Below are 13,607 nucleotides of genomic sequence, written 5' to 3'. Positions count from 1 at the left end.
TTTTTATTTTACCTTTTATTTAACCAGGCAAGTCAGTTAAGAACAAATTCTTATTTTCAATGACGGCCTAGGAACAGTGGGTTAACTGCCTGTTCAGGGGCAGAACGACAGATTTGTACCTTGTCAGCTCAGGGGTTTGAACTCGCAACCTTCCGGTTACTAGTCCAACGCTCTAACCACTAGGCTACCCTGCTTCTAAAGAAGATGAATCTTTGAACAGTAGGCTACATGTGGCAGAGTTGGGCTAAATAAATTGTACCTTCATTTGTACCCTATCATCATTGCATGTGTAGTAACAGCATTATTTATTTGAGAAATGGGATGGTGGCATCTTTCCCTTCATTCATTTTAGTTTAGAAGCAGATCCAATCAAATAATTGGTATCTTAAATCCAGTTTTGGGGCTGTGAACTGATTCACTTTCTGAACTGTGACGTCTGTCAGAATAGAAGAGGAAATTAAGTTATCCTCATTTTCAGTCTGACTTGATCAAATTCACAGAACAGCAAAACAGAGCGTATTAGAATGGAGGCAACACATGGTGTCAAGTCAATGTGTTTATTTAGCCAGTTAATGATATTGACCCTTGTTTTTCTTTTCCCCATGCGAAAGGAAAATCGTGTTTAGCGATGTGAAAAGAAAGCACTGTGCTCTGTTTGCGAGGGAGGAAACTATGCAGCAGAATGGGAATTTTCACTCTTTATAAAGTCCTGGGACTGTGGAAACACTAAAACAGGCCAGCCACTGATTCGAGAGCAGAGCTCTGAGAGCAGAGTACACACTTTCTGTCTGTGCGGTCTGCATTCTGTTTACTGGAAGGGCCCCGTGCAGAGTGCACATGTTCCCGCATGTGCCATCAGTGTGGCCAGGGAGGACTGGTAGAGGGACTGGTAAAACGGAGCGGCAGACTCAGAGAATTGGAGAGAAAGTGTGTGTTTGTTTATAGCCTTTCTTTTCTGAAGAGGTTACCTAACATAGGAGCATTCCAACCACACCAGGTCCCCTTGTGCCGCTGCAACGTGAAGCAGGGATGAGGAGGCGGCGGACTTTGTCATTTTCAGGCCCCTCTGTGTGGGAAACTGTGTTTTCATCCAGAATGAGCCGTGCTGTGGGACTCTCAAGGCCTGTGGGCTTGTTTCACTGCTTGCTTCCCAGGTTAGTCTGTAGTGGACAGCCAGAGGTAACAATGGGAGGGTTAGGTATCTGACACACACACCAAACCCCGGGACTCAGCTGCAAGTAATTAAAGCTGGCAGTTGGCAGAGAGTCAGGCGACTGTAATGGTCACTGTAAGTTCATACCATAATATTTGGAAGATGAATAGGGTCTAGCAGTAAACGTGTTGTATTGTTGTTGACCTAAGGCTTTCTAGCTCCCCTCCCTCTGTCCTGTTCACCCTAATGGGGGAGTCCGAGGGAGACAGGCCCTCAGTAAATCCTGCTCTCTCTACTGTAATCACTTCTGAAATGCTACTTATTGACATGCGAGAGCTTTTGTTGTGACCTGCGTGGTCTTGTTTTTTCCATAGAAGTCGTTTATCCCTGAGGTGTTACCGTCTCGGGTTTGAAAGTAAAAGATGGTTTCCTTCTCAGAGAACCCTCAGCAGGCCATTCATTTGATTCTAATTTGACACGACTGCATGGATTCATTCAGATCTGGTGTTGCAATCTCAATCATAAAGAGAAAAGTAGCTATTGAGCTTTTTGTCTTGTAAAATATATAAAGTATCAGCAGGGGCTTTACTAGGACACTAAAAGCAATCTATTCAAATGATAATTGGGATAGGGAATTTGGTGTTCAGTAGGACTTGTTTGTTTGGGCTGACGATGGCCCTATTCCCACTACGAGATATGAAGGTCTGAGGAGCGGGGTGGTGAAAGAAAATTCAACTTTTCAATTCACATTACATCCTCGCTTTACATTTCGTAGTGGCAGGCAACACAACATTCTTTGTCCGCAGCTCAAATTGAACATAAATATCACAGTAGCCACTAGCCATAAAGCACGAACTATTCAACAATATCCAACTTTTCTTCAAAAACATATAACATTGTTGAATAATGCAACCAAACCATATTACACTCTTGAATAATACAAGAATTCACAAGCATGTATATGCAGACAATTAAAGGGTTTGTTTTCTCGTCCATAGCCTACACTCGTTACATTTTTAGCATAGAGTTGCTATAACGACATGTTATAGTAATATATGCCATTTAGCAGACGCTTTTATCCAAAGCGACTTACAGTCATGTGTGCATACATTCTACGTATGGGTGGTCCCGGGGATCAAACCCACTACCCTGGCGTTACAAGCGCCATGCTCTACCAACTGAGCTACAGAAGGACCACCTATAGCAAAGTTAGCCTATCAAAGATGTTTTATATGGAAGCCCATAACTGCCACAAAAAATAAAATTCCTCATGATTTGTCAACGTGCACAATTAGTCTGATCTTCAGTCTGATCAACTGTAGTCTACTGATAACAACCACAGCTGCAGGTAGCCTAGAGAAACCTATGCGATTCTATCCCATCTGCGCCTGGCCAGGGGAACGTCATGTTGTTATAGCCTACGCTATGTATTTATAGTTGGGATGTAACGATTCACCCGATTTTTCAGTTGTTTAACATCGGTCGGTGGACCTCAAAACGATCCAAATGTAGCATGCATAAGTCAGAAAATCAATTCAAACATTGCGAATCGCCGGTTCACTTTTTTTTGTGACAACTGATGTGTCCTCTCATTCATTGTCAAACTAGCCATTGTCAAACTAGCCATATATACTAGCCACATGGGGAGGGATGGGCCGGTAGGGATGTTCTTGTCCCATTGCTCTCTAGCGACACCTGTGGTGGACCGGGTGCAGTGCATGCTGACACGGTCGCCAGGTGTTCGGTGTTTCCTCCTACACATTGGTGCGGCTGGCTTTCAGGTTAAGCGGGCATTGTGTCAAGAAGCAATGCTGCTGGGTTGTGTTTCGGAGGACGCACGTCTCTTAACCTTAGCCACTCCCGAGTCCGTGCGGGAGTTGCAGCGATGCAGCGATTGCCAATTGGATACCACGTAATTGGGGAGGAAGGGGTTAAAAAATAAATAATAAGAAGAAGAAATATATATTATTTCAATTGTTCAGGTTCACCATCAGCAATCGTTTTGGTCCTTTAAATGTCAAACGTTCAAATCAGTCGGTTTTGAGATGGGGTGAAATCCAAAGTTGCGCTATATTCATTGGCTATGTCATAGCTAATTTGTAAACAATAAGTATTGATACATTACTTGCCCAAGCACTTAATCTGCAAAAATGACAAATTAATTAATGGGCACAATTGATTTCAGAACCAAAGTGGGGAGACAAACATAAACTAAATCTGATAGTGGTGGTAGATTTCTAGTCTCTCTTATTCCTCAGATCAGGCTCCTACTGCGACAATTTCAGAATGTAACAGGCTGTTACTGCAATTTCAGGTAAAAACTCAATAAAACAAGTCTCAAATATTAGGAAAACGCCTATACATTTCAGCTGTTTCAAAAACATTGCTCTGGTATTGCCATTTATACTTTAGGAGTGTTGTCTCAATGAGACAATTCTGTTCGCACTGCCCTGCTTCAAGTCGGGCGAGTGTCATGCACTACCTCTGAAGTAATATGTGTAACCAACGTTATATTAGTAAAAGTCTAGTAAGTGTGAAGAGACTCTATCTGCAGAACCATAGATAGTCCTATTGAATGGAGGAGTTGGATGTGTGAATGTTCTGGTCGTCATCACAAGTAGTGTAGCGCTTGAAGTCACCTCCCTCCACACCCGCTTTCCTCCAGTCCTCCTCAGCCCCTATTGTTTTCATTGTGGTGCTCATCAGCATACTTAACATGGCTCGGGGGGCATTGCGCTCTTGTTCCTCTAAATAGCTCCCTGCCATTTTTCAGGGAGGGGGCCTAGCAAGACCTCCCAGGCCCCTGGCACAGGCATGTGGGGATGGGGGTTGGTAGGTGGTAGGGGCATCCGGGCAGCAGCTGATAGGCCAGGCTGTGGAGACATGGTAGGAATCTGGACTGGGTCTGTATTTATCACTATAGTGCATTTTATAAACTGCTAGGTCATTTTCTAGAGTGCTGGCCAGGCAGGATAATGCTCTGGGCCTGGTACAGGGTCAGTGTCAACTGACAAAGGCATGCTGTACCATGTTTATGAAAGTTATTGTTTTCGCTGTTTAACATTTTTCTTGATGTTTATAAGGAGAGCCTATAAGTATAGGTGAAAGGAAAAAAATAACTATACTCACAGAATTGTATTTGACAATTTTACTCAAATTTTGAAAAGGAGGAGCTGCAAATTTAAACTTGTACTAAGAATTCTGAAAGAGCTTCATCTACAGTAAATCTGCTGACTTCTTTGCAAGCGCTCTCATGCTGTTAGATTATCAACAACCTTTCAAGTCCTTACAAAGGGACTCGACTCATCTCCTGAACCCCCCCCCTCTCTCTACACAGAATCAGTGTATGACCTTCTCCCCAAAGAGCTGCAGCTGCCATCCTCCACTCAGCAAATCCCAGCAGCAGCCATGAGCCAGAAGAGCGGTGGAGAGGCAGTTCCTCCTCCCTCAGCTGCCCTTGACTCAGGTAAGCCCCTCCTCCTCTGCCTCCTCGTCTCTTCTTCCTCCATGGTAACAGTGAGCAGTGCTGGTAATGGTTCCATCCTGTTTCCTGGAGTCAACCCTTCTTTAGGCTACCTCTTCCAACTACATTAGGGGTAGGCAGCACACAGTCTGTACCTGTAGGCTTACACCTGCATGTAGAGAGTACAGCCAATAGGCAAGGAGCAGCTGCTGAAGACCGGCGTTATGAGGCCTTATTGCCCTCTCCCTTGGGCGTCCTGTGGCCCTCAGAAATCATACTGCACACAATGCCAGCCAGCCATCCCTGGGCCCTGGGGGCTTGCTCACGTCTCTGAAGACTGTGAACAGTTCTAACTGTGAGTGATGGGAATGACCTGTTCCTGTTTTTTTGTTTTGGTGTGCATTATCCCCTGGGTTTTTACACAGAGATAATTATTGCAGACATGCAGAACTATGAGTACCTTTTATATCATGATCTGTTGCTGGTTTCTATAAACCTCACAGCTCAGATGTAATCAGCTCCAGCTGCAGCCCCTTTTAGAATCCCAATCAGAGGGCTAGACTGAAAATGAGCTGTAATAAAGCATTGCCTGGGTTTGTGCTGAAACAATGATTCTATACAGGGACTCTAGGATCCAAACATCTCTTTATGACACAGGCCTACAGGTTGCAAGCAGATCAGAAAGGCCTCTTTTTAATGTGCTTTAGAGTAGACATTTTTAAAGGTTTTCCCATCCGGGCGTAGGGGCTGTTACACACTAACAGAGAGGGCATTCTCGCTCTCCATAGAAATCCAACTTCATGATCCTAGCTCAACAATTGGCTAAACGGATTGCATTGTTTTGAGTGGTTGGGTTATGCCAAAACAAAGTCATGCCTACAGTCCTTGCTGGGAACACTGTGCCTTGCAGTTGGAGTCTAAGGAAACTCTCTTCATTCCATGCCATTAGAGGACACCCCTGATTATTTCGGGGCACACAAGACCTACCGAGTCCCCATCTTTTTGGGCTGTCTGAATGATCTTCAATATGGCAGTCTGTCTATTTGGGGTCCACTAAATCATGAAAGGCAAAATGTACCCCATTATTTGACAATAGCAATTGGCTCCCAGTCTGTTATTGTACATTTGTGAAGATAGATGTTATAAAAATGCAAACCATCTCTCTTTGGGACAAGACACAAGTCAGAAGCCGGGTACAAAACCATTTCTGTACTGCTCACAAAATCATTGTTTGAGATTCAAAAATGTGAAGTAATTCAGTGATATCTCTTTGCAAAATTCCAGAAATATTACTAACTGTTTACTTATGTGTTTTGCAGCTATTTTGCTTAACCAGTTACTGCCACACCATTAGTTCAAGTAGTATCTTCTGACACCATGCATCAGTCTGTGTAAGGCTAAATAGTACATCTCGTACACTACAGTACTTGCACATAAGGAATCCAGAAAATCTAGTATGTTTGCAACTGTAGGCCTAAATGTTAATTAACCCAATATCATATTCAAAGCAAGAGGAAAAAATATAAAACAAAACACCTTTTTCTGGTTAAATCTGTCACAACCTGAACGTTCAAAATGCAATTCACTTTAGCTCTTTTTACTCTGCCCCTTACCAAAGTGCCCCGGTTTAGAGTGAGTTTCAGTAGAACCAGAAGTCTGTTGCCTTCGGACATCAGTGCTTCAATGCAGCCAATGCAGCCCTCAGACAAGGCGGGACATACTGACTGTAGCTGGAGGAAGGTGAAGTATTTTTCAGTTTACATGAAATTTAATTTGGGACTGTAGGTTTTACTGCAAATTGGCCTTACTTCTTCTGGCTATCTCTTCTTCTTTTCACTTTTTTTGTGAATTTTATTTTGTACCACAAATCTTTCAAATCAAGTATTGAAAAAATACTTTGACATTAAAATGTAGGTTTCTATTGGTTCTCTGTCAAATGAGGACAACTTTTTAAATTTTAGGCTGTCCAGCAGTTCAGGTTAGTTTTTTTTGGTCACACCAGCCAATTTTCCCCATCGCTTTGGCTCTTTGTTCAAGTAGTTTCTCCCTCCCCGTATCCCTGCACAGCCTTCATCCACTTGCTTTCATATAGCTCTCTGCTGAAGCATCTCTGCCCTGGCCTTTTTACACCTTTACTGTTCTGTGCTGTTACTGTTCTTTGCAAGGCGGGTGCATGCTGGCTGTGATATTACCCTACACCCATCACCCATCCGTGGTCTGCCCTGCTACTTTTTATAGCTTGGCCTGGCTGTCACCACATCCCTGATGCCAGTGTCCTTACTGTTTAGCTCTATGCGGCTGCACACTTCCATGTTCCTATCCCTGTTCTTATCCCTGTCCTACCACCCCTGCCTGTAACTTTAAGGCTTGGTTACTTATGTTTGTCCCCTCCCCTGATCCCTCCATTTTGAGATATGGCTGAATGGAGATGTAGCATCGCTCTAGGTTGGCTTCAGCTGTTGTGTAGGAATGTCGGCTATTTTTAGTCAACTCTGGCCATACAAAATTCATATTGCTTTTACTTTGTTTATTAGCTCACCCCTTTTTATTTTTCTAATTGATGTAACATGTTATTGATTTCCATTTAGAAGTCTGAAATGAGCATGAATTATTTGTTGTCTGAGGTCAACTTTCTTCCTTGCCTTTCAGTCAGTCTACAGTTGAGGCCAAAAGTTTTGAGAATTACACAAATATTAATTTCCACAGTGTGCTGCTTTAGTGTCTTTAGATATTTTTGTCAGATATTACTATGGAATACTGAAGTATAATTACAAGCATTTCATAAGTGTCAAAGGCTTTGATTAACAATTACATGAAGTTGATGCAAAGAGTCAATATTTGCAGTGTTGACCCTTTTTCCAGTCCTCTGCAATCCGCCCTGGCATGCTGTCAATTAACTTCTGGGCCACATCCTGACTTATGGTAGCCCATTATTGCATAATCAATGCTTGGAGTTTGTCAGAATTTGTGGGTTTTTGTTTGTCCACCTGCCTCTTGAGGATTGACCACAAGTTCTCAATGGGATTAAGGTCTGGGGAGTTTCCTGGCCATGGATCCTAAATATTGATGTTTTGTTCCCCGAGCCACTTAGTTATCACTTTTGCCTTATGACAAGGTGTTACATCATGCTGGAAAAGGCATTGTTCTTCACCAAACTGTTCCTGGATGGTTGGGAGAAGTTGCTCTCGGAGGATGTGTTGGTACCATTCTTTATTCATGGCTGTGTTCTTAGGCAAAATTGTGAGTGAGCCCACTCCCTTGGCTGAGAAGCAACCCCACACATGAATGGTCTCAGGATGCTTTACTGTTGGCATGACACAGGACTGATGGTAGTGCTCTCACCTTGTCTTCTCTGGACAAGCTTTTTTCCGGATGCCCCAACCAATCGGAAAGGAGATTCATCAGAGAAAACGACTACCCCAGTCCTCACCAGTCCAATCCCTGTACCTTTTGCAGAATATCAGTCTGTCCCTGGTGTTTTTCCTGGAGAGAAGTGGCTTCTTTGCTGCCCTTCTTGACACCAGGCCATCCTCAAAGTCTTCACCTCACTGTGCATACAGATGCACTCACCTGCCTGCTACCATTCCTAAGCAAGCTCTGTACTGGTGGTGCCCCGATCCTGCAGCTGAATCAACTTTAGGAGACGGTCCTGGCGCTTGCTGGACTTTCTTGGGCACCCTGAAGCCTTCTTCACAACAATTGAACCGCTCTCCTTGAAGTTCTTGATGATCCGATAAATGGTTGATTTAGGTGCAATCTTACTGGCAGCAATATCCTTGCCTGTGAAGCCCTTTTTGTGCAAAGCAATGATGATGGCACATGTTTCCTTCCAGGTAACCACGGTTGACAGAGGAAGAACAATGATTCCAAGCACCAGCCTCCTTTTGAAGCTTCCAGTCTGTTATTCAAACTCAATCAGCATGACAGAGTGATCTCCAGCCTAGTCCTTGTCAACACTCACACCTGTGTTAATGAGAGAATCACTGACATGATGTCAGCTGGTCCTTTTGTGACAGGGCTGAAATGCAGTGGAAATGTTTTTTGGGGGATTCAGTTCATTTGCATGGCAACAAGGGACTTTGCAATTCATCTGACCACTCTTCATAACATTCTGGAGTAACTGCAAATTGCCATCATACAAACTGAGGCAGCAGAATATGTGAAAATTAATATTTGTGGAATTCTCAGAACTTTTGGCCATGACTGTATATGGGAAAACATTTTGTAAAAGGAAATCCAAATTGGATCTAATGCCAAGCCATTTAAGGGAGGTCATTTCAAGTAGTGCAGTTCACAAGAGAGTCTGTTTTTCCGTTTTAAGTAGGTAATTGCAGTGGGAGTCTTTTTATAGGTGAACACCCATTAGAGAGGGAAAGGACCTTATGTTACTTTTGCCCATAATTTCATTCATTCAGTTCATCTTTAGGAATGTTTGTTCAGTTCAGACCTTACTATCCCAGCCACTCCTTCTCCTGCTTCCCACCCATGCTAAAGGGTCCGAGTTTGCTTGTGCCAACTTAGCTTCTGCATGAGTTTAAAGTGGAAATGCATTTTATTTTACAAGCTCCAAAATGACACTCAGCCTGTACATTGAACAGCACCCGATCAATATCGGCATCCACACACCTCAGCAATATATTGACAAGTGAACATACTCCACAAAGCCTTTGAAATGTTCTTCCTTTCTTTGTTTCAATAATATTCAGCAAATGCACAAAGTGAATTGCTTTTTTGTTGATTGGATGGAAGTTGTTTTGCTATTAATGAACTTAACTTGCATTTTAGCTGGGCCCCACAGGCGTCGTGGTGGGTTGTGGTACTGTGTCTGTCTATCAGTACACATTTAGTCCCAAGGGCTCTTAACCCATCAAAATTCATCCAGGGTGTTGAGTAGGTCCGTCTAAACTTTTAGACTTCTTATTATTTTCATTTACTGCATTTACCATTTTTTGTATTGTATTGCAACTGAGTTTTTGATGTCAAATGTTTTGTTTCTTTAATTCTGCATTTAAATGGTAGTGGAACATATTGTGGAAGGGGTGGAGTTAAAGGGACATAAAATACAAAAAAATTAAATCGATTTCATATTCATTATCTCCAGCACCACCCCAACATCAACATATGCGAAAAAGGTGCACTTCTGTGTTTTGTAGTAAAAAATATAAAGATCTGTTTTTCCAATGACATCATGAACCAATTAGTAGGTAATATCTACTCAAAATGTGTCAATCACACGATGCACACCGATGTCGTCATTGGAAACACGTATCTTCCGCTATCTTTTTTTTACTATAAAACATAGAAATGCTCCATTTTCCCTTATGTTGATTTTGGGGTGGTGGTGGAGATGATGAATATGATGTTGAGAAAGAGTTTTCCTTCATGGGTTTAAGGGTACAGAAAAGCAGAACTTGGGCTAGGATGGAACATGCAATGGTCCCATAGGTGGAGGCATGGGTCTTCGGTAATGTGTTTACAATAAGAGTAAATGTTCTATGTTTATTTGAAAATGTATTAAGTCTACGCTGTAATACACCTTGAGTATTATTGCCTCCATCTGCTGGGACTGGGCAATAATCACATTGGTTTTAAGAGCATGGTGATTTGCAGCCACTTTCAGCATTTTTGTTAAGTGGAAATTGGTAGGGTTTGTGGAAAGAATAGCCTAAATATATTGAGTGATACTACCGATACTACCATTTTATGGCCGAAACAAATAGTTCCAGTGCCTTCAGAAAGTATTCATACCATTTGACTTATTACATATTTTGTTGTGTTAAGACCTGAATTCAAAATGTATGAAATTGTTTTTTTCCCTCCCCCATCTACACGCAATAGCACATAATGACAAAATTAAAACATGTATTTAAACATTTTAGCAAATTTATTGAAAATGAATACAGAAATATTGAATTTACATAAGTTTTCACACCGCTGAGTTAATACTTTCTAGAAGCACCTTTGGCAGTGATTACATTTACATTTAAGTCATTTAGCAGACGCTCTTATCCAGAGCGACTTACAAATTGGTGCATTCACCTTATGACATCCAGTGGAACAGCCACTTTACAATAGTGCATCTACATATTTTAAGGGGGGAGGGGGGTGAGAAGGATTACTTTATCCTATCCTAGGTATTCCTTAAAGAGGTGGGGTTTCAGGTGTCTCCGGAAGGTGGTGATTGACTCCGCTGTCCTGGCGTCGTGAGGGAGTTTGTTCCACCATTGGGGAGCCAGAGCAGCGAACAGTTTTGACTGGGCTGAGCGGGAACTGTACTTCCTCAGTGGTAGGGAGGCGAGCAGGCCAGAGGTGGATGAACGCAGTGCCCTTATTTGGGTGTAGGGCCTGATCAGAGCCTGGAGGTACTGAGGTGCCGTTCCCCTCACAGCTCCGTAGGCAAGCACCATGGTCTTGTAGCGGATGCGAGCTTCAACTGGAAGCCAGTGGAGAGAGCGGAGGAGCGGGGTGACGTGAGAGAACTTGGGAAGGTTGAACACTAGACGGGCTGCGGCGTTCTGGATGAGTTGTAGGGGTTTAATGGCACAGGCAGGGAGCCCAGCCAACAGCGAGTTGCAGTAATCCAGACGGGAGATGACAAGTGCCTGGATTAGGACCTGCGCCGCTTCCTGTGTGAGGCAGGGTCGTACTCTGCGGATGTTGTAGAGCATGAACCTACAGGAACGGGCCACCGCCTTGATGTTAGTTGAGAACGACAGGGTGTTGTCCAGGATCACGCCAAGGTTCTTAGCGCTCTGGGAGAAGGACACAATGGAGTTGTCAACCGTGATGGCGAGATCATGGAACGGGCAGTCCTTCCCCGGGAGGAAGAGCAGCTCCGTCTTGCCGAAGTTCAGCTTGAGGTGGTGATCCGTCATCCACACTGATATGTCTGCCAGACATGCAGAGATGCGATTCGCCACCTGGTCATCAGAAGGGGGAAAGGAGAAGATTAATTGTGTGTCGTCTGCATAGCAATGATAGGAGAGACCATGTGAGGTTATGACAGAGCCAAGTGACTTGGTGTATAGCGAGAATAGTAGAGGGCCTAGAACAGAGCCCTGGGGGACACCAGTGGTGAGAGCGCGTGGTGAGGAGACAGATTCTCGCCACGCCACCTGGTAGGAGCGACCTGTCAGGTAGGACGCAATCCAAGCGTGGGCCGCGCCGGAGATGCCCAACTCGGAGAGGGTGGAGAGGAGGATCTGATGGTTCACAGTATCGAAGGCAGCCGATAGGTCTAGAAGGATGAGAGCAGAGGAGAGAGAGTTAGCTTTAGCGGTGCGGAGCGCCTCCGTGATACAGAGAAGAGCAGTCTCAGTTGAATGACTAGTCTTGAAACCTGACTGATTTGGATCAAGAAGGTCATTCTGAGAGAGATAGCGGGAGAGCTGACCAAGGACGGCACGTTCAAGAGTTTTGGAGAGAAAAGAAAGAAGGGATACTGGTCTGTAGTTGTTGACATCGGAGGGATCGAGTGTAGGTTTTTTCAGAAGGGGTGCAACTCTCGCTCTCTTGAAGACGGAAGGGACGTAGCCAGCGGTCAGGGATAAGTTGATGAGCGAGGTGAGGTAAGGGAGAAGGTCTCCGGAAATGGTCTGGAGAAGAGAGGAGGGGATAGGGTCAAGCGGGCAGGTTGTTGGGCGGCCGGCCGTCACAAGACGCGAGATTTCATCTGGAGAGAGAGGGGAGAAAGAGATCAGAGCACAGGGTAGGGCAGTGTGAGCAGAACCAGCGGTGTCGTTTGACTTAGCAAACGAGGATCGGATGTCGTCGACCTTCTTTTCAAAATGGTTGACGAAGTCATCTGCAGAGAGGGAGGAGGGGGGAGGGGGAGGAGGATTCAGGAGGGAGGAGAAGGTGGCAAAGAGCTTCCTAGGGTTAGAGGCAGATGCTTGGAATTTAGAGTGGTAGAAAGTGGCTTTAGCAGCAGAGACAGAGGAGGAAAATGTAGAGAGGAGGGAGTGAAAGGATGCCAGGTCCGCAGGGAGGCGAGTTTTCCTCCATTTCCGCTCGGCTGCCCGGAGCCCTGTTCTGTGAGCTCGCAATGAGTCGTCAAGCCACGGAGCGGGAGGGGAGGACCGAGCCGGCCTGGAAGATAGGGGACATAGAGAGTCAAAGGATGCAGAAAGGGAGGAGAGGAGGGTTGAGGAGGCAGAATCAGGAGATAGGTTGGAGAAGGTTTGAGCAGAGGGAAGAGATGATAGGATGGAAGAGGAGAGAGTAGCGGGGGAGAGAGAGCGAAGGTTGGGACGGCGCGATACCATCCGAGTAGGGGCAGTGTGGGAAGTGTTGGATGAGAGCGAGAGGGAAAAGGATACAAGGTAGTGGTCGGAGACTTGGAGGGGAGTTGCAATGAGGTTAGTGGAAAAACAGCATCTAGTAAAGATGAGGTCGAGCGTATTGCCTGCCTTGTGAGTAGGGGGAAGGTGAGAGGGTGAGGTCAAAAGAGGAGAGGAGTGGAAAGAAGGAGGCAGAGAGGAATGAGTCAAAGGTAGACGTGGGGAGGTTAAAGTCGCCCAGAACTGTGAGAGGTGAGCCGTCCTCAGGAAAGGAGCTTATCAAGGCATCAAGCTCATTGATGAACTCTCCGAGGGGACCTGGAGGGCGATAAATGATAAGGATGTTAAGCTTGAAAGGGCTGGTAACTGTGACAGCATGAAATTCAAAGGAGGCGATAGACAGATGGGTAAGGGGAGAAAGAGAGAATGACCACTTGGGAGAGATAAGGATCCCGATGCCACCACCCCGCTGACCAGAAGCTCTCGGGGTGTGCGAGAACACGTGGGCGGACGAAGAGAGAGCAGTAGGAGTAGCAGTGTTATCTGTGGTGATCCATGTTTCTGTCAGTGCCAAGAAGTCGAGGGACTGGAGGGAGGCATAGGCTGAGATGAACTCTGCCTTGTTGGCTGCAGATCGGCAGTTCCAGAGGCTACCGGAGACCTGGAACTCCACGTGGGTCGTGCGCGCTGGGACCACCAGATTAGGGTGGCA

The 13,607-nt window shown here is 44.9% G+C and overlaps 1 protein-coding gene across 6 annotated transcripts in view; it reads left to right on the top strand.

Moving 5' to 3' along the window:
* The window catches only part of LOC124033770 (nuclear factor of activated T-cells 5-like), a 56,218-nt gene that overhangs the window by 22,498 nt on the left and 20,113 nt on the right, over positions 1-13,607 (top strand). For 2 of the 6 annotated variants that reach the window (XM_046346022.1, XM_046346023.1), the window contains one exon: positions 4,491-4,619. In XM_046346022.1, coding sequence (XP_046201978.1) covers positions 4,491-4,619 — 129 coding nt within the window. Of the gene's footprint in view, positions 1-4,488; positions 4,620-4,650; positions 6,357-13,607 lie in introns of those variants that run through there. The other 4 variants (XM_046346024.1, XM_046346026.1, XM_046346025.1 and 1 more) reach the window with 4 other exon arrangements.

Source organism: Oncorhynchus gorbuscha, linkage group LG04, assembly GCF_021184085.1.
Source record: "Oncorhynchus gorbuscha isolate QuinsamMale2020 ecotype Even-year linkage group LG04, OgorEven_v1.0, whole genome shotgun sequence".
Lineage (NCBI taxonomy): Eukaryota > Metazoa > Chordata > Actinopteri > Salmoniformes > Salmonidae > Oncorhynchus > Oncorhynchus gorbuscha.
The sequence above is the reverse complement of the archived record's forward strand: the minus strand, read 5'-3'. Positions and strand labels throughout refer to the sequence as shown.